The 26123-nt window shown below is 41.3% G+C and overlaps 1 protein-coding gene across 1 annotated transcript; it reads left to right on the forward strand.

The window, feature by feature from the left end:
- The first annotated feature begins 106 nt into the window (after nucleotides 1-106).
- On the forward strand, nucleotides 107-24767 carry styxl1 (serine/threonine/tyrosine interacting-like 1). Its single transcript, XM_078422406.1, has 8 exons — nucleotides 107-261; nucleotides 3379-3440; nucleotides 7309-7408; nucleotides 12852-12985; nucleotides 17205-17350; nucleotides 20368-20462; nucleotides 23171-23280; nucleotides 24554-24767. Exons 1-8 carry the CDS (start codon nucleotides 159-161, stop codon nucleotides 24683-24685), a joined length of 882 nt encoding a protein of 293 aa, XP_078278532.1. The 5' UTR covers nucleotides 107-158; the 3' UTR covers nucleotides 24686-24767.
- Nucleotides 24768-26123: the final 1356 nt, after the last annotated feature.

A 26123-nucleotide genomic window follows, 5' to 3' on the forward strand; every position in this document is an offset into this window, starting at 1 on the left:
CGCCTCAACCCCCACCCCACCCCCATCGACGTCACTTCATGGATACCATTCAACAAGAACTGTAACTAAGGAAGCCCTGGGCTGTTCAATGTGGATCAAGCTGGAGTGTTGGAAGGATTTAATAGGCACCAACCCAAGACTTGTTGATAACCCTTGTCATGATAAATATTATATTTTGTGATGCAACAGAGCTCTACAATATGCTGAATCAAAGCACAAGGTATTCCAGGCTGACAGAACCAATTTATCTCTATTTAATTGGTGAGTAAAAAGAGCAAAGTTTAAATAAAGGGAGATAATATAATAATATTATAATAATTTATTTGTCATTCGAACATATCAGTATACATCTGAACGAAATGTCGTTCCTCACCTGCGCCTGAGGTGCAAGGTGCAAAGTGGTTGATATTGATGTAAGGTGCTAGTGCAGCGCGCGTGTGTTGGATGATAAAGAGAGAGGAGGCCCACCTTCCTGGATTTTCTCAGTTTCTCTGGTGCCACCATTTCTCTTCTGATGACAACGCCTTCCACGCCAGTGCTTCTGAGATGTCTCTCTTCTTACTTTATCGTAGCTTTGAATCAGTGAAATGCAATGGTGGGGATAGGTGACAGCAGTCGGTGGGCAGCCATCCTCTTGGGGAGAGCTGGGAGATGGTCGTGGAGAAGGGTGCTGTGGTGGGAGAAATGGGGAATAGGGGTGGAAAGGAAGAGGGGAGGTGAGTGTGGAGGGGAGAGAAGGAGAAAGAAAGGACCGGAATGGCGGGACTGTCATATGTTGAAAGACTGGAGCGACTAGGCTTGTATACACTGGAATTTAGAAGGATGAGAGGGGATCTTACCGAAACATATAAGATTATTAAGGGGTTGGACACGTTAGAGGCAGGAAACATGTTCCCAATGTTGGGGGAGTCCAGAACCAGGGGCCACAGTTTAAGAATAAGGGGTAGGCCATTTAGAACAGAGATGAGGAAAAACTTTTTCAGTCAGAGAGTTGTAAATCTGTGGAATTCTCTGCCTCAGAAGGTAGTGGAGGCCAATTCTCTGAATGCATTCAAGAGAGAGCTAGATAGAGCTCTTAAGAATAGCGGAGCCAGCGGGTATGGGGAGAAGGCAGGAACAGGGTACTGATTGAGAATGATCAGCCATGATCACATTGAATGGTGGTGCTGGCTCGAAGGGCTGAATGGCCTACTCCTGCACCTATTGTCTATTGTTTATTGTCTAAATAAGGGGGAAAAGGAAGGGTGGTCCAGATGGAAGAGGTAAAGTGAGGGAGGTGGAAAAGAATTCTATGTCAAGTCAAGTCAAGTCAATTTTATTTGTATAGCACATTTAAAAACAACCCACGTTGACCAAAGTGCTGCACAACTACACGTGCAGCAGAATCTGGTCTCCATCTAACTAAGACTACCCTACCATTGTAATTAGACTACACTCTGTCAAGACAACAAGGTAACTGAAGTATAATAGCCATCTCACTTCAGAAATGGAGAGGAAGCAAGTCTGCGTGCAATGTGGTGGGACTGCCTGAGAAGAACAGGAATCCCTGAAGAAACTTCAGAAGAATTTGCAGATGGGAGAAAAAAAGATTCTCTTTAATTTGAAAGATAAAATGATCACAGAGTAGTTAACTGTGCTAAATGCTCATCGGTGGGAAGTAAAAGTTTTGTTCTAAAGTCTCTAGTGTCACTATCACGTTAAGGTACAGCATTGCAAAGTTAAACATGCAACATTGCAAAAAGCATGCTCAGGTAGTTTGGTATCATTTATAGAAATCAACAGACTTCCTGATACTCCTAGCTAGTCTGAATGATTTATGAAATATTTCATAATGCAAGAAAAGCAATATGATTGATTATTACAAAAATCAGTCTATATTTTCAGGACCCAGATGTAACACCAAGAATGCATTGAGACCTGCAAGTCCAAATTTCCAGCACTGATTCCTTTGGTAACCTGAATAGTACCATTTATCAGGACTATAGTTCTGTGCGCTAGCTAATCCAATTTCCATACTGTTATGTCATGAGTTCTTGCCATGTGTAGCAAGTTTTTATGTGGCATATTTTTCAATGCCAACAACCTCTTTTGTTAGATGTCACTTTCCATTTTACAGAATTTCCTGTGGCATTTCTGACCATTACTTTTTATTAGAAACCTGCTGTGTGCTGCCAGGACCCCAGCCTGGATCACTCAACCTGATATATGCTCTATGTAATTCTGCTATGACTCAGGACAAATCTATATACTAAAACTTGTTTGTTTGTTTGTTCCTGAACTGCAGCCAAAATGGTACACGATAGCGCGACAATTTTAGGCCCACCTTACTCACCGTCGTCCCTTTGGTGCTAATGGAAGAGGTTTCATTGAAAACGATGTTATATTTTTAAAATTATTCACATTTTAAAGTTTAAATCTATCTCCTAAGGAGGGAGGGAGGGGGGAGAGGGAAGAAGGGGGGGAGGAGGAAGGAGTGGAGGGGAGGGGGAGGGGGAGGGGAGGAGAGAGGGAGGGGCGAAGAGGGGGGAGGTTGGGTGGGGAGGAGGGAGGGAGGGGGGGAGGGGGAGGTTGGGAGGGGGAGTTTGGGAGGGGGGAGGGAGGGAAGGGGGAGAGGGGAGGGGGGAGGAGAGGGTGCTGCATCAATGCAGGAGAGGTTTGGGCCTAATGGGTCAACTTGGTCTAGGTGCTTTATAAATATTGTGCATCTTAAGTTTTAAATATTATTAAAATGGTTCTTCTGAGAGTGCTCTGGTAACTATTAAAGACAATGTCACTCAGAATGTTACCAGAAGTGAATTTGGCCAAAGCATTAATGTTGAAGTTATTTGGGTGAGCTAAATCTCAGAAAAGCAGCATAAGAGTACACACAAATTGTGTGTCATAATGTTGATCTTCTGCTTATAACTGCCACTTAACTGCTTTCTATCTTCCACTTTTGTATGAAAAAATTGGTGGTCACAATTTTTGTCCACTGAAATTCTTTTCTGACATTGTAGAGATGTATTTTAAGGCAGTGTATCGTCCAGCTCACAATGATCAATCTCCAAGAAGGTTTACTGATATTAACCATGAAGCCCAGCGTGTGCATACACTTGCCTTAAAAAAAACAATAAAATGATTTCCCTATTGGTATTTTAAAAAAATACAAATTGCCAGCCACAAAAATAGTAACTTATATTAGGGTGCTTTAATGCTAAAATTGAGTAATGAGTGTGATATTTGATAGCATACACTGCAAATATTAAATATTGGACATTTTAAGAAGTAACTAAAAATCTCAAGCATCCTTTAAACATCTAATACAACGTAACACATTCTATCCTTATTGTAATATAAATTCATTTTCAATACAGTTTTAAAAAAAATCTATATTTACAGATGTACGGACCAAATATCAATATGATGAAAGTCACGTGATAACAGCCAAGAGAGCAAAAAGGGTAATATTTTATATTTATGTTTGATAATAGAGGAAATAAGTTAAATTTATATAAAGTCTATCCTCATGAGTTCTCAAATTGCTTTAAAAGCAATTGAAAAAGTATAGTGAATATTTATATTGGGAACCATTTGGCCCAATGCAAGATCCCATGTACAGTGAATGCCAGGTTGGACTGAAATGTTGGTCTTATATTTGATCGAAATCCCTGTAGTTGCAGTGTGTAAAAAGTACTCTTTCATTCACTTGAGTAGGCAGGTGAACCCCAGTTTAACATATCACACAAAATGCATGGATTGAGATGCATACAGTGCATTTTTGAACATGCATACAGTGCATTGTGCACTACAATGCAGTGCATTTTTGAAGCTTCCAATGACCAATGTTTTCAAAGCCTGGGATGGTTGATTTCTGATTCAAAAGGAAAAGTGCTACAGCAGAACCAAGCTGAAATTGAATAGAATTTGACATATCATCACCAAGGTCCATAATATGTCACACCGAAGCATGAAGTTGCACAGTTCAACAAAAGCATAAGGAAATACAATGTTGTATTGATATTCAGATGGTCTGCGGCTTTTTCCCTGAGAAACATAGAAACATAGAAAATAGGTGCAAGAGGAGGCCCTTTGAGCCAGCACTGCCATTCATTGTGATCATGGCTGATCATCCACAATCAGTAACCTGTGCCCAACTTCTCCCCATATCCCTTGGTTCCACTGGCCCCCAGAACTCTAACTCTCTCTTAAATCCATCCAGTGATTTGGCCTCCACTGCCTTCTGTGGCAGAGAATTCCACAAATTCACAACTCTCTGAGTGAAAAAGTTCCTTCTCACCTCAGTTTTAAATGGCCTCCCCTTTATTCTAAGACTGTGGCCCCTGGTTCTGGACTCCCCCAACATTGGGAACATTTTTCCTGCATCTAGCTTGTCCAGTCCTTTTGTAATATTATATGTCTCTATAAGATCCCCCCTCATCCTTCTAAACTCCAGTGAATACAAACAAGCCTAGTCTTTTCAATCTTTCCTCAGTCAGGCCCGCCATCCCAGGGATCAATCTCGTGAACCTACGCTGCACTGCCTCAATTACAGAAGACCTAAGAATTGTAGTCTGAGGAAGACAATTTAGGTCTCAGAGAAATTTCTTAACTCATGAGGATATGAATCATTGGAATGCTATGCCACAATTGATGTTTTGTCAATGAGTCTGTTCGCCATTGAGATCAGTGGATTTCTGTTTGTTAATAAAGTAATTAAGTTTCCTGGAGAGTGGATGGGAAGCTGCCATTGATGTAGCTGAACCACAATCATTGAATAATAGAGCAGGCTCAAATTGCCATATTTGCCACTCCTGATTTTATTTCTTTCAGCCTAGTTCCAGTTTAAGTGTTGGAAATAGGTTAACTCAGGCAGTTCTGGCCAGTGAACTATAAGCAATATAATTTTCAGTAACTAAACAGAATTAAAATTGATGTACACTTGATGAGATCTCGCCTAGGAGGAAGGCAAGAGTGGACATTTCTGGAGCTTTTCTAATGATCTTTGTATCCTCTCAGGCTACGGGAAGAGGACTGGAGAGTGGTCAATTTTGTTCCTTTATTTATAAAGGGCAATAAGAACAAAGGCTAGTGGCAGGGAAATTATTGGAGAAGGTTCTTGGGGAACAGATTAATTCACATCTGGAAAAGCATAGGCTTATCAGGGATCGTCAGTATGGCTATGTGCAGGGGAGGTCATGTAGGACAAAACTTGCTAGAAATTTTTGAGGAGGTGACGTTGATGAGGATAGGGCACTGGATGTTACCCGTATGGAGTTCCAAAATATTAATTTGTGGCTATCATGTGGCAGAAGACAGAAAGGTGGAGGAGTGGTATTCTGATTGGAGATTTGTGGCCAGTGTGCAGGGATCAGTGCTGGGGTCTCTGTTGTTTTTGATTATATATAAATGATTTGAATGAAAATATAGGTGGGCTGATTAGTAACATTTGGAGTTGACACAAAAATTGGAACAGTTCCACAAAGGGTAGTGGGTGCATGGAACAAGCTGCCAGAGGAGGTAATTGATGCTGGGATTATCCCAACATTTAAGAAACAGTTAGACAGGTACATGGATAGGATGTTTGGAGGGATATGGACCAAGCGCAGGCAGGTGGGACCAGTGTAGCTGGGACATGTTGACCAGTGTGGGCAAGTTGGGCCGAAGGGCCTGTTTCCACACTGTATCACTCTATGACTCTGAATTGGAGAAAGCATGCAGCAAGATATAGACAAGTTGTGAAAATGGGCAGAGAAATGGCAAATGAAATTGAATCTGGATAACTGTGAGATATTGCACTTTGTGTGGTCATATATAAGAGGAAAGTATACTGTAAATGATAGGACCTTAGAAGCATGGGTGTATGGAGGGATCCTGGGGTACAACAGCAAGTGGCAACACAGTAGATAGAGTGGTAGAGAAGGCATATAGCATACTTGCCTTCTTCAGTTGTTGGGGCATTCTGTACAAAAGTAGGGAAATGATGTTGCAGCTGTACACAACTTTGCTTTGGCCACATTTGGAGTATGGTGTGCAATATGGACTATTGTGTCACTGTATTACAGGAAGAATGTGGAGGCTTTGGAGAAGGTGCAGAAGAGGGTTTTTTGAATCTTGTGAGGATTATTTATGATTCGTGAATGAGCTTATTAGATATAAGGAGAGGCTGGATAAGCATGGAATGTTCTTTTCTAGAGTGTCAGAGGATGAGGAGAGACCTGTTAGAAGTACCGGAGGTCCCCAGGTTATATAATCAGTTCCTGAGAACTGTATGTAATCTGAATTTTCTTTAAAGCAGAAACAATTTCCCTCCAAATTGCAATTTGAAATCTCCATCTTTGACAGCCCTAGGGGTAGGTTAGCGTATGTGTGAGGAGTTGATATCAACAAGTGAACTGTGATAAATGTTTGTCTGAATGCAGCCCAGGTGGATTGATGGGGTGAACTGATTTGCTAATCAGCAAGAAAACTCTTGGCAGTCTAATAACAGATAGTGTGACGTAGTTCGGGGTTCATAATGTTTGAACTTACCAAAGGGAGAGTTTGGAGAAGGCATTGGCTTTCTCAGTGGATGATCTCTGCTTTGTAACCAGGCGATGTGACTAGACTACAGTCTCTGAGAGGAGAGTCTTAGCTTAATTTTCACAATCCAATCTTTTGTAATCTAGTGGCCCACTATATATAAAATTACAATAGGCATGGATAGGGTAGACAGCCAGAATCTTTATCCCAAGGTGGTGATGTCAAGTGCGAGAGAGCCTGGCTTGAAAGTGAGAGGGGGGAAAGTTGAAAGGAGAGTTACAAGGCACATTTTTTTGCACAGTAAGTGGTAGTTGCCTGGAACATGTTGCCTGGGGAGGTTGTTGAAGCAAAGAGAATACAATTGTTTCAGAGGCATTTAGACAGGCATATGGAGAGGCAGGAAATGGGGGGATGTAAACCATGTGCAAGTATATGTTTAGTTTTAATTACCATTGTGGTAAGTACAGACATAGTGGATCTGTTCCTGTGCTGGATAGTCACAAAATGCTGGGTTCCTTTGCTACACTGTTCTGCATTTTCTTTGTATGATTAAACCGACAATACAAAATAAAATCTATTAAATATTACCAGTTAGCACCTAACAACAAAGATATAGATGATTTTTTAAAAAATGTTTCCTTTATAATTCTTGTCGTCTAGTCTGAAATGGCAAGCCGGTTAGAACCCAAAACAAGTTTTTGCTAAAGGCTTTGTGCCAAAACTAAATGTTCAATTCTTAGAATGATAAAGCATACTGATTAATTAAATATTATACTCTTCCAATTATGCTTTTTATTTGTTAATTTGCAGGACAAGTATGGAAATTATTTGTTGCCAGATAATGTAGAGCTTGAGTGTGTTAAGTATTGTGTGGTTTATGATGAGCACACAACCTCACTGAACGCATCAGGTAAAGATACGCTTAGAAATTATAGTTATGACAATATACTTAACAGCATAGTAATAATAAAAGATTACACATTCATTTTGAGCATTTGTGAAAAATTTCGTAATAATTTAAAATCAATTGAATAGAACTGCTGGCTTGGCCATTATTGCCACTACATTACAGAATTGTAGAATTATTTTGGTACAGAAAGAGGCTATTCACCATATTGAGTCCATGAAAGTTTGCTTGTATCGCTAAACCATTTGCTATTATGATTACATCATTCACTATTTCTCACTTGAGTGGCCTAACTAGAAGATCAGCGTCATTCCACTCTTCTGAAGATTGCAAAATGTCCACCAAGAACCTTACCCACATCTTCTACGTAGGTTATCTTTTTAACCCTGAATGATGCTCGATCAATACTTGGTTATCCTACTTCTGTTTGTGAACTTACAAAGCCTTACTGGATTTCCTTTGACTTTACTATTCAGAACCTCTTACTTTCTCTTTCAATTTCACTCTTGCACATTTGGTACTCTTCCCAGCCTTCTGCCGTATCGAGGTCTTGTGTCATCTAAGCAGCCATTTCCAGTCCATTTTTCCTAAATCATTCTCAATCTAGTAAAATTGACCTGGGCCCAATTTGGATCTTTTACTACTATTTTATCTTTTTTTCTACAACAGTCTGAATCTCCCAGAAGTATGATCACTTCCACAAAAATGCTCTCTCACTGATAGTCCTTCCCCTGGCCAGCATCACAAGAAGGCAAGTTTCATCTTGTATATTGTAAATATTCCCCTTGCTTGAGAATCTCCATCAATGAAATGTTCCCTTTGGATCTTGTGTGTTTCATTAATCCCACCCCTCATTCTTCTGAATACCAAAGAATGAAGATCTAGCTTCATTCCTTAAAGCTAAATTTGTTCTTTGAAGATGCATAATTTCACACCAATGTGTGTTAACTTTCATCTGCCGTTTGACTGTGCAGTATGTCACCCTTTTACAGTGCTCTTCCAACATTTGACAATCCTTCTCTCGATTTACTACACTGATGTTGTCTGCACATTTATATATCTTACCCCATTCTTATCCAAATTGTTGGAGTGTATAAAATATGCAGTAGTTTAAGCACTGACCCTAGATTTATGTCTCCCATCCTACAGCCTAACGAACAACTGCTTACTATAATTCCCTGCTTACTGCCTTTTAGCCAATTTCCTTTTCATGTGGCCTTTGTTCATTATTTTATGCTCACAGTTTAACTCAGCATCCATTGGATTTCACTAAACACTTTCTTAAAACCCATGTTGATGACACTACATTTCTTCTTCAATCTTCTCTGTTAATTCATCAAAATATTCAATCAGGAATAATGGATTTTGACTCACAAGGATTTTGTTTTCAACAAACTGTTCTGAATCTCCTTTCTTTCATGGAAACATTTCCAGCTTACTTGCTTATTCTCTGATTGAAATCTGTAAATGTTTCCTTGCAATTGACTTGAAAAATGCCAGGCATGCCTCTACAGGCTTTTTTGAACAAGGGTATAAAATGTCATATTCCTCAGTTCACTGACTCCTCAACAGTATGTCATTTCCTAAAGTAACCCAGTATGCAACCAATCTTTAACCGCCACTAGCTTTTTGGGAACATTAATAATAATAATAATAATAATACATTACATTTATATAGCGCTTTTCATATACTCAAAGACGCTTTACAAGGATTTAGAGAACATAGGGAAGTGAATAAATAGATAAATAAGTAAATAAGTAAACGAACAGAGAAAGGAGACAGAGGGTGGGGTGACCTTCAGTGGTTGAAGGCAGTACTGAATAGGTGAGACTTCAGTGATGTTTTGAATGTGGTGAGTGTGGAGGAGTCTCTGACGGTTTGAGGTAGTGAGTTCCATAGGGTGGGAGCAGCGATGGAGAAAGCCCTGTCCCCCCAGGATCTGAGTTTGGTCCGGATGTGGGGGGATAGGAGATTGGCAGCAGCAGAGCGGAGGGTGCAGGTGGGAGTGTGCCTGTGGAGGAGGTCGGTCAGGTAGGATGGGGCCAAGTTATGGAGGGCTTTGTAGGTCATGAGGAGGATTTTGTACTGGATTCTCTGGGGGATGGGGAGCCAGTGGAGTTTGTAAAGGACGGGGGTGATATGGTCACGGATCGGGGTGTGGGTGAGTAGACGGGCAGCGGAGTTTTGAATGTATTGAAGTTTACTGATGATTTTTGAGGGTGCGCCATAGAGGAGGCTGTTGCAGTAGTCCAGACGGGAGGTGATGAAGGCGTGGATGAGGGTTTCTGCAGATGTGGAGGAGAGGCATGGACGGAGACGGGCAATGTTTTTGAGGTGGAAGAAGGCTGTCTTTGTGATGTGTTTGATGTGTTTGTCGAAGGAGAGGGTTTGATCAAAGATGATTCCAAGATTCCGGATGTGAGGGGAGGTGGATACTGGGAGACCATCAATGTTGAGGATGAAGTTTTGGGTGGATTTGGTGAGCGTTTTTGGACCAATGATGATGGTTTCAGATTTGTTGCAATTGAGTTTGAGGAAATTTGATTGAAGCCAAGATTTTATTTCAGTGATGCAGTTTGTCAGTGTAGAGTGTGTGGTGGGGGAGATTGACTTGGTGGAGATGAGGAGCTGGATATCATCGGCGAAGCAGTGGAAGTTGAGACCATGACGGCGGATTAATTGACCAAGGGGGAACAGGTAGAGGATGAAGAGGAGGGGGCCAAGGACTGAGCCTTGGGGGACACCTTGGGGGAGGGGAGCGGTGGGGGATTTACAGTTGTTAATGGAGATGAACTGGTGTCTGTCAGAGAGGTAAGATTTGAACCAGGATAGGGCTGTGCCGGTGATGTTAAAGGAGGTTTCAAGTCGGGTGAGGAGAATGGAGTGATTTATGGTGTCAAAGGCGGCGCTGAGGTCAAGTAGGATGAGGATGTTGAGGTTGCCAGCGTCGGAGGAGAGGAGAATGTCGTTTGTGATTTTGAGGAGCGCAGTTTCAGTACAGTGGTTGGAGCGGAATCCGGATTGGAAAGTTTCATACAGGTTATTGGTAGAGAGGTGGTGTTTGAGTTGGGAAGCTACAGCACGTTCCAAAACTTTGGACAGAAAGGGTAGGTTGGAGATTGGTCTGAAGTTGTTTGGGGTGTCAGGGTTTAGATCAGGTTTTTTCAGAATGGAGGTGACAGCATCGATTTTGAGGGATGGCGGGACGATGCCAGTGGACAGGGAGGAGTTTATTGTTGCAGTGATAAGTGGAGAGAGAGCAGGAAGGCAGGCCTTGACAAAGCTGGAGGGGATGGGGTCCAGAGAGCAGGTGGCAGTTTTTATTCCTGTGAAGAGGTCAGAGAGGTCGGTGGTGGAGACTGGGGAGAACTGAGGCAGGGGTTGACAGGATAAGGGGGGGCAGGTGGTTTGAGGAGGAGCAGGTGCGTTGGTGGTTAAGGTGCTGTAGATGTTGTCTATTTTGCTTTGGAAGAATGAAAGGAAAGTGGTGCATTTGTCAACTGTGAATGATTGGGAGATGGTGTCCAGGGGGCTGAGGAGTTTGTTTATTGTAGAGAAGAGTGTTTTTGGGTTACCGGAGCCAGAGTGAATTATTTGAGAGTAGTAGGTGGAGTGGGCGCGGGAGAGGGCATCTTTGTAGTGCTGCAGGTGGTCTTTGTAGGCTTGGGAGTGAATTGTGAGACCTGTTTTGTTGCGGAGTCTTTCAAGTTGGCGGGCATGAGTTTTCATCATGCGGAGTTCAGGGGTAAACCAGGGAGCAGAGTGGGTGAAGGAAACTGTTTTGGTTTTTATAGGTGCAAGCTGGTCGAGGCAGGAGGAGAGAGTGCAGTTGTAGTAGTCAGTGAGGTCAGATGGGTTGTGGAGGTCAACGAAGGGAGAGGCGGACATTATTTCAGAGAGGGAGGATGAGAGCGAGGTAGGTGAAACAGAGTTCAGCTTACGGAAGTTGATTTTGCGTTTTTGCTTTGGAGCTGGGGTGGGAATGTTGACAGACATGGTGATGGCTAAGTGATCAGAGAGGGTGGGGTCGGAGCCAGAGAGGTGATGTAGATTTAGTCCAGTGGAGCAGACAAGGTCCAGAATGTGCCCACGGTTATGGGTGGGAAATTTGACGTGTTGAGTGAGGTTAAAGCAGTTGAGTATTTCAGTGAAGTCAGCGGTTATTGTGGAGTCAGTGGAGTCCATATGGATGTTGAAATCACCGAGGAGGAGGATTGAGGGGGAGAGAGAACAGAACTGGGTCAGAAAGTCAGAGAAGTCAGAAAGGAATGATGGGTGTGGTTTGGGAGTCAAGTCAAGTCAAGTCAATTTATTTGTATAGCACATTTAAAAACAACCCACGTTGACCAAAGTGCTGCACATCTGACTAGGAAAAAAATGTGCTATAGGAGGGCGGTAGACAACTGCCATGACTAATTGTGTGTGGCCAGAGAGTTTGAAAGCCAGGTGTTCAAATGAAGGAGCAGATGAGATGGAGATGAGGTTGATCATGAAGTCCTGTCGGTGAATTACGGCAATCCCACCACCTCAGCCTTCCGAGCGTGGTTTATTAGCAACTTTTATCCCATTGACCACTGACTCCCATAACTATAGCTATCAAGACTACACTTTTTCCCACCCTGCTTCCTGTAAAGACTATCCCCTACTCCCAATTCTTCTGTCTACACTGCATCTGCGCCCAGGATGAGGTTTTCCATACCAGGGCATCAGAGATGTCTGCACTCTTTATGAATCGGGGGTTCCCCTCTTCCATTATAGATGAGGCTCTCACCAGGGTCTCCTCAATATCCCGCAGATCTGCTCTTGCTCCCCCTCCCCCCCTTCGAGCCAGCACCACCATTCAATATGATCATGGCTGATCATCCAAAATCAATACCCCATTCCTGATTTTTCCCCTGATTCCATTAGCCCTAAGAGCCCTATCTAACTTTCTCTTGAAAATACCCAGTGAATTGACCTGTCGCTTTCTGCGACAGAGAATTGCACAGATTCACAACTCTCTGGGTGATAAAGTTTTTCCTCTTTGTTCTAAATGGCCTACCCCTTATTCTTAAACTGTGACCCCTGGTTCTGGACTCCCCCAACCTCGGGAACATTTTCCCTGGAAATCCCTCAATAGGGCTGCTGGAAATAGTTCTACTTCATGGATTAAAACACAAAGTGCTGGATTAACTCAGCAGATCAGGCAGCAGGGCATGGATAGATGATATTATGGGTCCAGATTATTCTTCAGCCTGAAGAAGGGTCTATCTAATCAAAATGTCACCTGCCATGTCTTCCAGAGATGCTGCCTGACCTGCTGGGTTACTCTTCCTTTTGAAAACCAGCATCTGCTGTTCTTTGTGTCTACACTAATTGGATTAAGATATTGTTTTACATTAAAATTTTGTGATAATGTGCTTTTTGCATAAATGTTTATGTTATTTTTACATTTGTAATTTCTAGGTTATGCAATGCAATTTGCAAAGCTTTTGGAAGATGTTTGCCGATATCCAATTAGAGTCCTAAATGGGGGATATGAACTTTTCTCTGCTTGCTATCCATTCTTCAGGACACAGAAAATATTTTACATGCCACAGGTAAGGACACGAGTTGTGTTGAACAGGAAGGGTTGAATAACGAAGAAACTTTGAACCATGTGGCTTTGCCCAGCAGAAAGCAACTTCAATTTTCATAAGAGCAACGCACACTTGTGTTTTCTAATTTGTGTGCATTTGATGTCATGTGTTTTTTAAGAAGAGCCATGTTTGGGGTGTTACTCAGTACGTATTGATGGACATCACAGTACAAAAGCCTGCACAGAGTGCACCTTTATTTAAGAAGGGCTGCAAGGCCAAGTCAGGGAACAACATGCTAGTGTTCTCAACATCAGTGAAGGTAAAGTTACTGGAGAGGATTCAGAGAGACAGGATCCATCTGCATTTGGAAAGGCAAGGAATGATTGGGGAGAGCCAGCAAGGTTCTGTGCGTGGGAAATCATGACTCGCGAATTTAATTCAGTTTTTTGAAAAGTTGACTAAGAGGATTGACAAGGGCAGGGCAAAGTGCATTGTCCACATGCACTTTATCATCGTTTTTCCAAGGTCCCACATGGTAGACTGGTCAGGAAGCAGAGATCACATGGGATTCAAGCTGAGCTAATCAATTGGATATAAATTTGGTTTCGAGGAAGGAGTTAGAGAGTCATAGTGGAAGGTTGTTTTTTCAGGTTAGAGGCCTGTGACCAGTGGTGTGCTGTGGGAATCAGTGCTGGGTTCTCTATTGTTGGTTATGTATAACAATTTGGATTTGAATGTACACGCCAAGATTAGTAAGTTGTGGATGGCACCAAAAGTGGTGTTGGACAATGAAGAGGATTGTTCAAGATTACAACATCATCTAAATCAATTGGGAAAGTGGGCAAAGAAATGGCCGATGGAATTTAGGGCAGCACAATGGGGCAGTGGTAGAGTTGCTGCCTTACAGCATCAGAGACCTGGGTTCCATCCTGACTATGCGTGCTATGTGTATGGAGTTTGGACATTCTCCCTGTGGCTGTGTGGGTTTTCTCCGGGTCCTCTGATTTCCTCCACACTCCAAAGACGTGCAGGTTTGTAAGTTAATTGGCTTCGGTAAAATTGTCCCTAGTGTGTAAGGGAATGCTAGTGTATGGGGTGATTGCTAGTCGGCGCGGACTCAGTGGGCTGAAGGGCCTGTTCCTGCGCTGTATCTCTACATTCTATATTCTAAACTCAAGGCAAGTATAATGTGATGCATTTTGGGAAGTTATACCAGGGCATGATTTACACAGTAAATGGCAGATCCCTGGGGAGTGTTATAGAATGAGGGACCTGGCGCGTGCATGTACAAAGTTTTCTAAAAGTAAGACAGAGGTAGACGAGGTGGTGAAGAAAGCATGTGGCATTCTGACATCCATTGAACAGGACATTGAGTACAAAGGTTGGGGCGTAATGTTATGGTGTGCAAGAGGATGGTGAGACCGCACCTGGGATATTGTGCCTAGTTCTGGTTGCCATTCTGTAAAGGGTATGACTAAACTACAGTGGGTACACATGAATACTGGAGGGCATGAGTTATACGGAGAGACTAGATGTGCTGGGACTGTTTTCTGTGGAGTGACCTTATGGAGGTCTATAAAGACATGAGGGGCATAGGGATGGATGGTCAGAGTTTTTTTAATCCAAGATATGGTTGTTTAAAACTAGGAATAGATTTATAGTAAAAGGAAAAAGATTTAAAGGGGATGTGAGGAGTGGGTTTTCCACACAGAGGGAGGTGGGCACATGGACAAACTGCCAGCTAAATTAGTAGTAGCGGGAAGATTTACAATGATTAACAGAGATTTAGACAGGTTAATGGAGAGCAAAAGTTCAGAGGGACATAGACCAAATGCAGGCTCAGGAAGGTACCTTGGTCAGCATAGGTGTGTTGGGCCGTACCATCTATTTGCGTAGAGTATAATTCAAATGGAATGCATCATAACCGGTGCTAAGGGTGGGAATATCATCAGTTTGGACATTTATCTTAGAGGCGGTATGGAAATGTTGTGTACCTCAAATACTAGTGGAAATTTAAAATGGTAAGTATTAAGAATTGTATCTCGTTCTTTGTAAAAATTAATGTCTTTGTAGACTAAATGTTTAGTCTAAAAGGTCACAAATTACGAAAGGTAATTGTAAAAGATTGATAAATTGTCCTTTAATAGATAGGGTGATTAAAAATTAACTATTTGGTAAATAGCAACTTGAAATAATTGAACATATAAAACAAGATTTATTAGAAATAGCAAGATATGTGATGTGTTATAGCATTTGGGATTTGGTAAAGACCTTTAATGGCGATAGCAATTACACCTGCATTAAGTGCTTACATTTTGAGGAACTTAAAGGATTTCAAAGCAAAAAAATGCTGAAAAAACTCACCAGGTCAGAAAGCATCTATGGAAACAGAAACAGAGTTAACATTTTCAATCAACGCCCCTTGATCAGAACTGAGGAAAGAGGAAGGGGTTTTTTGAACCAAAGGGAATATCTCTTAAGGGTGAGGCCTCTTTAAGGTTTTTATGGACATAAGTTGTAGACATCATTCGATCAATGCATTAATGGGAGCAGTTAGAGAGGGAGAATACAAACAAAGCAAAGCCAACTAACTGGCCAACTCTGATACAGATAGAAAAAACAAATTCACTTAAATTGCAAAATTTGGTACTGAATCCAGAAAGATGCATTGTGCCTCTCTGGAGAATACCTCAAGCTTGCAGTAGGCTCATTATAACAGCGCACCAGGCTACAGATTGACATGGATAAGTACCATTAGATGGGGAGATGTAGGTGGGATGCAAGATTGGACTGAGCAGTAGGAACGGGTTTAGCCCTTTTGAAATGCTGAAAGTTGAGAGGAAGGAAAGGTGGTGGAATCTTGATGGAGGTTGCAGAAATTGCAAAAGATGTACATTGAATGTGGAGAATGGTGGGATGGAAGGTGAAAACCAAGGGATCTTGGTTCTTGCTCTCTCCAGGAGGAGAATAAGAGAGAATAGAGGTGTGAGTGTTTGCAATGATGCAATCAAGGGTTCTGTCAAGTATGATCGAGGGGATGCCACAGTTAAGGAAGAAGATAGATATCTCAGAGGTAACTGTGTGGAAAGTCCCATCATCATGGAGTCATAGTTTCATTGAGCTAATGAGTATGGAAACAACCCTTCTGACCACCTGATCCATGCAAACCAAGTTGACATTCTGGGCTTCTCCCATTTGTCCGTATCTGGCCCAAAGCCCTTTAACCCCTTCCTATCCATATATGTGTCTAAATGTCTCTGTAAGTCATATTTGTATTCCTTTCCAAAGCTTCCTCTGGCAGCTCATTCCAGATATGGATTACCCTCTGAGTGAAGTTATCCCTGAGGTCTCTTAAATATCTCTCTTTCATCCTATGCCCTCTAGCTTTTGAATCCTCATTCCTTGGAAAAAACTAAGGTGGCGCAGCGGTAGAGTTGCTGCCTTAAAGTACTTGCAGCACCAGAGACTCGGGTTCAATCCCGATTTAATGGTGCTGTCTGTACGGAGTTTGTACGTTCTCCCCGTGACCGCGTGGGTTTTCTCCGAGATCTTCGGTTTCCTACCTGGTCTTCTCCAAAGACTTACAGGTTTGTATGCTAATCTGCTTGGGTTTGAACACTTGGTATAAGTGTAAATTGTCCCTTGTTTGTGTAGGCTTGTGTTAATGTGCGGGGATCGCTGGTCGGTGCGGACTCAGGCTGAAGGGCCGGTTTCTGTGGTCTATCTCTAAACTAAACTATGAGTGTTCTCTTTATGCATGGCCCTCATGATCTTCCACCTCAATGAGATAACCCATCAAAGCAAACACAACAGAGATGAAGGAATTTGCAGAGTCCTTACAGGAGGCTCAGTGGGGGGAGATACCTTCCTGAACTGTGGCTCTGCCTCTGCCATAACTGTAGGGCTCTTGACTGCATGTCATCCAATTCTATGCTCCTCTGCTCCTCACCCTCCACCCCACAGGCCTCCACATTCAACAGATCATCCGATGCCATTTCTGCCAGCTCTAACTAGTCTGTCACTTGCTGGTTTGGATTTTGTGGCTACAAGTGACAAATATTTTTCATAAAAGAGTGGCCAGGAAACATTGGGCTTCTCGTTCACACACATCTGGAGAATTCCTTATTCTCACTCTTGTACCAAGAAATACCCACAGTTTTACAAGGAACTCCTGTTACTTTTCTGAAAAATCATGCTCAGTAAGACATGTCAATTATTCTGTATTATATATTGCCTATAGGAGTTGGATGCCTTTGAGCCCTATCCAATTGAGATTTTGCCAGCCAAACTTTACATGGGCGACTACAGACAATCCTGTAATGTACAAGTTCGGAAAGATCTGAAGATCAAAGCATATCTCAATCTCTGCCATGAGAAAGTGATAACGTAAGTTATTGTGAAGATGTTCTTTACTCTCTTTCAACATGTGCACATTCTGAGGCTTGTTACGTAGAAAGTCACTGATTTATGTCTTGTACTGCTGGTAAATCATTACTGTACAAAAAATAACTGGAGTAGACAATGATGGGGTTTGAAATGTAGGAACCTTGCAGTATCTTTGAACATATGAGCCTTCAGATTATCCACTGAGGGTATCTACTTACACTTGAGAATCAACAGAAACCTCTGCAACCTTCCAGGTATCACAAATTGCTGGAGTAACTCAGCAGGTCAGGCAGCATCTAGGAGAGAGGGAATGGGTGACGTTTCGGGTCGAGACCCTTCTTACACCTTCTTACTCCTCTGCAACCTTGCATGTCGGAGACCCAAGACAAAAATGCAATAGATCCTCATCGGGGAGTTAATTCAAGCGTCCCATACAATGAACTCCTCCAGCAGGAAATTGAATGATCCTGTGATGTCTGTAAGAGTTTGATATGATCATAAAGATGAGCACCATAGCCCAGGATGCAGATGTGCCATCATTATGTTGGTATCGGCAAGATACTTTGTTTGCCTCCCACTTCCAAAAGGTGTACCGGTATCTTAATTGGTGATTGCAAATTGGTAATGATTTATTATTGTCACATGTACTAAGATACAGTGAAAAGCTTTTGTTTGTGTGCTATCCAATCAAATTAGATAATACTATACATGAATACATTTAAACATACACAAGTGCAACAGGTAGAGCAAAGAGAAAAATACCAGAGTGCGGACTATAGGTTTTCAGCATTATTGCATAGCAGTTCCACAGAGAAAGTCCAATGTTCACAATGAGAGAGATTGCGAAATCGGGATTGTACCCTTGCTTACGGAATGACCTTTCAGAAGTCTGATAACAGAGGGGAAGGAGTCTGATAGAACGGCTTTCAAGTTTTCACATCTTCTGCCCAATGGAAGCGGCGTATAGATGGAATGACTGGTGTGGAAAAGGTCCTTGATTTTGTCGGCTGCTCTCCTTAATGTAGGTAAGTGGCTGAAAAAATGGAAAAGAGAGTGGTAGATATGTGAGAGAGAATAAATTGGAGGGCTCCCAGGAAATTAGGAGTGGGGTAATCGGACTAATGGAATTGATTTGCTGGGGCCTGGCATGAACCTGATGGGCTGAATAACCTCCAGCTTTAAGGGGAGCATTTTGCCTCACAGCTGTCAGAACCAAAGATTAAGTGTGAGCTTGGGTGCTATTTACATAGCGTTTTGAATGTTCTCACAGTGACCAAATGGGCTTCCCCTGGTGCTCCAGTTTCCTCTCGCATTGCAAATCTGTGCAGCGAGGCAAGTGGCAAAAGAATCAAAAGGGGAATTTGCAAGTCAGCAGTGGGGGCAAGGGGGAAATTGCACTGATGGGGCTGCTGTGCAGGGAGCTGGCATGGGCTCAATGAATTGAACGTATTGTAATGTGTATGTTTGTCAGAATGACCCAACAACAACCTGAAAGAGAATGGCAAACTGTAGGTCAATTGAGCCCACAGTGTTCCCTTTTTATCCTTGATGTTAATATTTGACCCCAGTGCAAGAATGTGTTTGATTCCACAGAGTCAACAACACTCATCTTTTGAGCTAAGCATTTAAGCTAAACTTTTGAGCTAAGCATTTTGAGCCGCCCACTTCGTAGATGCACAATCTAAGGAAAGCAGGGTCATGCAACTGTACACATCAAGAAGACGTTTGACTCATTATAAAACTATGAGGAGTATAAATAGGATTGGCAGTCAGAACCTTTTTCCCGGGATGAAAAATCAAATATTAGGGGGCATAGGTTTAAGGCGAGAGGTGCAAAGTTTAAAGGAGACGTGCGGGGCAAGTTTTTTTATTGAGGGGATGAGTGCTTGAAATACACTTGCCCGGGGTGGTGGTTGAGGCAGATACGATAGTGGCATGTAGGAGTTTTTTGGATAAGCATAGGGATATGCATGGAATGGAGGGATATGGATTATGTGCAGGCAGATAAGGGTGGGCCATGCATCATGTTCGGCATGGACATTGTTGGCCAAAGGACTTGTTCTTGTATTGTACTGTTCTGTAATTAGATATCTATAATACTATTGGCTCGTGATGTATTTGATCATGGTCTCAATGGCAACAAAAGGTCTTCAATCTGTCTCGGATTACCTGTAAAAGGCAAGAGGAAAATTGGTCTGCTAAAATAATGTGGATTACTATGTAAATATGATTATTGGTGATATAAGAAAATAACTGCAGATGCTGGTACAAATCGATTTATTCACAAAATGCTGGAGTAACTCAGCAGGTCAGGCAGCATCTCGGGAGAGAAGGAATGGGTGACGTTTCGGGTCGAGACCCTTCTTCAGACTGATGTCGGGGGTGGGACAAAGGAAGGATATAGGTGGAGACAGGAAGATAGAGGGAGATCTGGGAAGGAGAAGGGGAAGGGAGGGACAGAGGAGCTATCTGAAGTTGGAGAAGTCGACGTTCATACCACCGGGCTGCAAACTGCCCAGGCGAAATATGAGGTGCTGCTCCTCCAATTTCCGGCGGGCCTCACTATGGCACTGGAGGAGGCCCATGACAGAGAGGTCAGACTGGGAATGGGAGGGGGAGTTAAAGTGCTGGGCCACCGGGAGATCAGTTGCGTTAATGCGGACCGAGCGCAGGTGTTCAGCGAAGCGATCGCCGAGCCTGCGCTTGGTTGAGCCTGGCATCAGCTCTGTCTGCCCACACTTGATATTCACACAGAACGACAGCAGCATGGGAGCGATATCTCTGCATGGTTGATTGGTACCAAAAGTACTTATTGGGAAAGTGATTTTTTTTAACAAAAACATATATGACCATGTGTTGATTTATTCATTCATCCTAAGACATGTCCATGTACTTCTATTATTAACATACTGGTCATACGAACATATTAATAAATTGTCCTAAAATTCAAATATATGTGTACAACCTCAATTCACAACATTAAGAAACAATTGCTTCACTCTGTTTATCTTTTTTAGCTTGGGAGAAGATTCAAGCATTGCAGTTTTACACATAACTTCTTCAAATTCCACTGATTTCTCTGTCCATTTTCCATTGATCTGTAATTTTCTGGGTGAGTTAATTCATAGCTCTGCAAATTTTGAATTTATTTTCCAGCATGCCAAGAATATATGTTAATACAGGGAATGTTATACCCTTTAACTTAAACACATTTTTTATTCTTTTGATTGATGATGAGCCCTGCAATCTATGTATCATAAAACTAATCAGTAAATTTGGGAAGATGCGTTAAAACAGAAACTGCTAAAGATTGATCAGCAAGGCAGGAGGTATCTGCAGAGAGAAAAACAGAGTTAATATTTCAAGTCAATGACCTTTTTCATTACCTCTAATTTCCGGCTTTTTGCAGACCTCCTTAATGTGCTGAATATTTATGAATTTTCTATTTTTATTTTGCATTTCCAGCATTTGCTTTTGAATTATGGAAGTTAAACGTGGTTTTCAAGCCAAAAAGCTTAATTCGAGCTATTTATACGTTGCTCGTTTGTGTGACAATTTTTTGTGCTCTTCAGTGAGATCAGTGCCAGGGGATAGGATGTTAATCATTGCATGAACCAAGAACTATCTCATGAAACTTGAAAAAGGACTGTAAATAATCCCAGCAATTTTACTGGACTTAATCCCATAATTTAAGAATTTAAGTTTATATTTTCACAGGAACGTTTTCAAGAGAGCAATATGTTTTTGGGCAAGTAATATTTGGTGTTTGAACATTCACCAGATATATTCATTCTAAGGCTGATAATGTAAAATAGTTTGTATTACATGGGTGAGTAGGATCATTTTGATCCTTCTTCTAAGAGATGGTCATTTTGTGACAGTTGCATAACAAGGTCATGCCATTGGTGGCAAAGGCTGATTCGTTATCAGTGTGTTGTGAACTTCGACACATTTATGGAATTATCTGCAAATACTTCTGCTCCTATTCTTGTGGCAGGGGGCAAATCTTCAAAGAGACAGCTAAAAGTGACTGGGCTGCTTTCTCAATATCTAGGATGAATGCTTGCCACTACTTTAGCAAATTGCTCCAACATCTACCTTTGCATCAATAATGTACTGAGTGATTCTATGGAGCTAGAGTAGAGTTTTGTTGCCAGTGAGGCCATGAAATTTGGTGTGAATACTTAGATTCTTTCATTAATAACCAGGGCATTGCACAAAAGAATGATATATATATGTATTGTAGTAGCTTCTCGGGATCTTCTGATCTTCACAGCCTTGTACCATACATCTAAACGTCTTGAGAAGTACTGGCACAATGTTTGGATGCATGGTACAAAGCAATCCATTTGTGTACTAGAAGAGCCCTGAAACATCGATGTGGCATTGTTCAAACAATCTATATTTTTAAAGTAAAGTAATATTGGATTAATAAATATTGGCTGCAAAGATCATCCCCAAAACATCTTCAAAACAAAATGCAATGATAACCCTTAAACTCGCCTGAGAATGTGTCATCCCTTACAAAGAACATGTCTGACAATCTATATTCTCTGGCTATCATGTTTAAAATATATTATTATCACAATGTTTAAAAGACAATTTATAGAGGTGTACAAGATCATGAGAGAAATAGATAGGGTAAATGCACTTTTTATCCTGAGTAGGGGAATTGAGAACCAGAGGATAAAGGTTTAGGGTGAGAGGAGAAGGATTTAATAGGAACCTGAGGGGCAACTTTTTACACAAAGGGTGGTAGGTGTATGGAATGAGCTGATGGAGGAGGTAGTTGTGGCAGAACGTTCAAGAAATATTTGGACAGGTACATGGATAGGAAAGAATTTGAGGGATAAGGGCTAACTGCAGGCAGATGAGACTAGTGGAGATGAGGCATATTGGCCAGTATGGGCAATTTGGGCCAAAGGGCCTGTTTCCATGCTGTATGACTGTGACTCTAATGCAGTACTGAAGGAGTGCTGCAGTACAGGGCCATATCTGGATTATTGAACTAGGCCCCCACATTCGTCTGACCCTGAGACAAGCGATTACTTGTAAATCAAGCACAAACCAGACCACTCAGAAATATAGATTTGATACTTTTGTTATGAGGAAAGGTAAACATTGCACAGTTGTAGCAATATTTAGACAATCAAGCACATTAATAATAATTTGTTTCAGTGGCATACCAAATTCTAAATGTTTAAACAAGTTGTCATGGAAACTGTTTTCAAATGGGAATTCACCCCCACCCTCCCAGACCACTAAACCCAAATCATTGTGGAAGGAACTTAATTGCAGTCTTTGTCAAAGCAGGGAGATGGCTCCTGCAGAAGCAGAATCTATGTAATCTGGGCCTTCTCATTAAAGTCACCGAAACCCTAAAGCACATCTCTCTCTGCCTTTGATGGCTGCTTTCTATTTTAAAACACTGAGTTCTCGAGGACCAATCATTAGCTTAGCCTCTTACATTTCATACTGGCCTCCAAGCATATTGTGGGTCCCATTAAGGTGGAAAAAGCAGAAGCATCCAATGTGTCACTTGCTCCACTTCAACCATCCCAGAGGGAAGTACTGTGCAAGTTACAGCTCAGCATTTTATACAGATTTCATCTTTGGGTCCTAGTGGGGCATCTTGATGTTTAATGATACGAACAAGTAACTTCAGGATCTATAATTCTACTACTCTCCAAAATGTGTGCTGATGATTTTTGAACTTTACAGTTATAAAGTAAGTTTGCATTAAGTAAACATTGCAACTATGTGATACCTGATTTCAAGAGGTTCTGGAATGACACTTTGTTACTTTCTTATTACACACAGATGAGCACTTGAGTAAAGGTGTTGTGTGCGTAATCTCCACAATAGGTATAAGTCGCTGTTGTACTGCAGTGATGGCCTACCTCATTCATTTTCAGAAACTTCCACTAAAGGTAAATGAGAGAATTGTATAAAAGTCATTGATATGTTGGAACCAGCAGTCACCCTGAACTCTGAGAGCGATATGACAGAACTGCTGTTAAACTGTCTGAATAATCATGTTATTGCTGCCGTCCTGATGAAGGTGGGGTTGGCAATATTTGCTGATTATCAGGTCAAAATAAAAATGAAAATTAGACAAGTCACCAATTTCTGTTCAGTTCAGGTGAAGAATTATTGATCTGAAACAATCAAGTTTCCCTCTCTTCAGACCCTGACTACTGAGTATTTTCAACATTTTTATTTTATATTTCTGGAATTGGCAGTTTGTTTACTTTCCATCACTAACAATGCTGCTCCATCAGACCATGACCTCAGAACTATTTTCCTTTTGGTCATTGTGTGTATAAAATCCTTTCTGAACTCAGCATTTCTGCCCAGCAGATAGAATGGCTGATTTAGTACAGGGAAAAGCATGGTGGAATAGGAAAACAAAATCATAATCTTTTCTCCAAAAAAGTGCAATCTACTTTCGTTTTAGATGCTTTCATGAGATACAATTATTTTGTGATAACTGGTTCTCCAGATTAAATGCTTTTTAATTGGAACCTGGTTTTTTTAAATCCATTAATCCATCGAGGGAGTAAACATTTCTTCTTCTTTCTACAGTTTGAGATTGAATTTCCATTTTCCTTTTTAAAATATTTGTAATCTCAAATCCTCTTTGTTTTTCAAGATGGAACTAAAGGACTTAGTGATAAGGAATTGAGATCAGTGAATCCTGATAGTCAATCCCTACAATTATTTTGTTCAGCTTGACGATAGCTTGTTTGCGGTGCTTATTTGAAACTATGTCCACCTCACTTCTAGTTGAATTCTCACAAGTCTGAGTAAGCATCAGCATTTGAGGTCTTATCAGGTCTATCATTGACAGAGTGGGTTGAGACCAGCATAAGATCGTGGAATCACGCAGAACCAAATGACTGATCCAATTAGAGGAATTAGCTGTTTGGACAGATGGCCAAAGAAAGTTTACAATTTAAAGAAATATCACTAAATAATAATTATCTGTGGTAAAGGTTGCAGGTGCGCAATTTACTGCACTCTCCATTCCTTCCCCCCCCCAATCACAAATGAACCCCCACTATGGCTGCAAAGAGGAATAATGAAGCCTCCACAGCTTTCTTAATAGTTTTGAGAAATAGGCAATGTACTTTGTTTTATTGCTCTCTTTTGAAACCTGCGTTTGCAAGTATTAAAATGTGCCTCAATATTCCTTTTCCTTAGGATGTATGGGCACAAGTGGAGGCGTGTAAAGCAACCATTCGGCCACATCGTAATTTTGTACATCAACTTTCCGCGTGGGAAGAATTTATCCTAAAGGAAAAGATCACCGATGTCTCTGATCCTTATTTCTGAAATAGTAGACTATCATTGTCAAAACAAGACTTGGAAATATTTCTGTTTTTTTTTTAATGAGTCAATAATTTAATAGCTTGAAAAGTACCTCCAATATTATCTAATTTATAATGCAGCTGTAATTTAAATTCCCTTCATAATTTCTAATTGTATTATCACTTATTCCCACAATTTATTGTACTTTGAATTTACATATTTACTGCAGATTTTACAGTGTAAAAGAATGGTTAAAAAAGGCATATCTTATTCAATGTCAACATGTTGGGTAAAACTGCAGTGAGCAAGGTCTATTCAATCTATAATCTCCCTGACATTCATACATCCATAAGTATTTTGGTGAGGTATTGCAGCAGGTGTGGGATATCACACCCAAATTGGGACACACACTGCTTGCTACGAGTCTTTCTCTGATATTGGAACACTTGCATTAAAGTTTACCAGCCTATGATTCCTAGTAAAAAACAAAAGCAACTCGGAGGTCAACCTGCCTTGAATATTTTCAATGACTCCGTCCCCAAAGCTTTGAGAAAATGTCCCTCCTCATCTCCATCTTAAAGAAATGAGCCCCTATACTGAGTCTCTGTCACCAGGCCTAGATAATCCCACCATGAAACTTCTCAGAAGCCACACTGCCAATATCCTTCAGAATCCTAAACACATCCTTTACCAATTGGCTAACGTTGCAAGAGTCAGAAATGAACATGGATTGCGAGCAGACGGTGTCGGGGATAGATTTATGTCAGTGTTTAACCGTGAACACAACTGTATGTGGTGCACTGAGGTGGGTGCGTAATTTCAAGGCTGATCATCCCATCTCGATGATCATAGATTCTGCAGTTTCATATACCTCTCTTACCAACCCATCTCAGTGCAACTCATCATTGCAAACATCTCTCCTGGTGGTTGTCCTCTCGTGTCTGGATTTCTTCCCTGTTTTCCCTAACTCGTTCTACTGAGTTTCCATGAGGCTCTGTGAGGTAGGTGCTGTTGGGAGCCAGCTTTAGTTCATCTGGATTTTTACATTCACACATTTTATCGTGGCAGGTACAAGATCTATCTGGGATCTGTGGTTACTAACAATAATAATCACCCATTTATTAGTAGCAGTATGGGCATGTGATCAGTTCCAGATGTCATTAGATATGTGCCATTGAAAACAGAATATCACCAAAATGGCAACCATAAATGGCATTGGCATGCTGTAAAATCCACTTCCACCCACAATGCACATGTGACTGGTCTCCCTTTGCGCTGTTTTAAGTTAAGCCTAATTTTTATTAAATAGATAAATTAGCTTATTTTCCATACTTCACCAAACTCTTGTAACTTACATTTGGAAGAAACAATACACCATGGAAAATCTGTGATGGCAGAACGTGTGTAGACTACACCAGGATCCAAGCTCCGAGACATCAGCTAGTAATTTGTGTAATCAGTT

Source organism: Rhinoraja longicauda, chromosome 26 (assembly GCF_053455715.1).
Source record: "Rhinoraja longicauda isolate Sanriku21f chromosome 26, sRhiLon1.1, whole genome shotgun sequence".
NCBI classification, from domain to species: Eukaryota; Metazoa; Chordata; class Chondrichthyes; order Rajiformes; family Arhynchobatidae; genus Rhinoraja; species Rhinoraja longicauda.

Coding starts and splice junctions, on each gene's coding strand:
- styxl1 (XM_078422406.1), top strand. CDS start 159: ATGATAAATATTATATTTTGTGATGCAACAGAGCTCTACAATATGCTG. Junction 17,351..20,367: donor TGCCATGAGAAAGTGATAAC/GTAAGTTATTGT, acceptor TATCTTTTTTAG/CTTGGGAGAAGATTCAAGCA. Junction 23,281..24,553: donor TTCAGAAACTTCCACTAAAG/GTAAATGAGAGA, acceptor CCTTTTCCTTAG/GATGTATGGGCACAAGTGGA.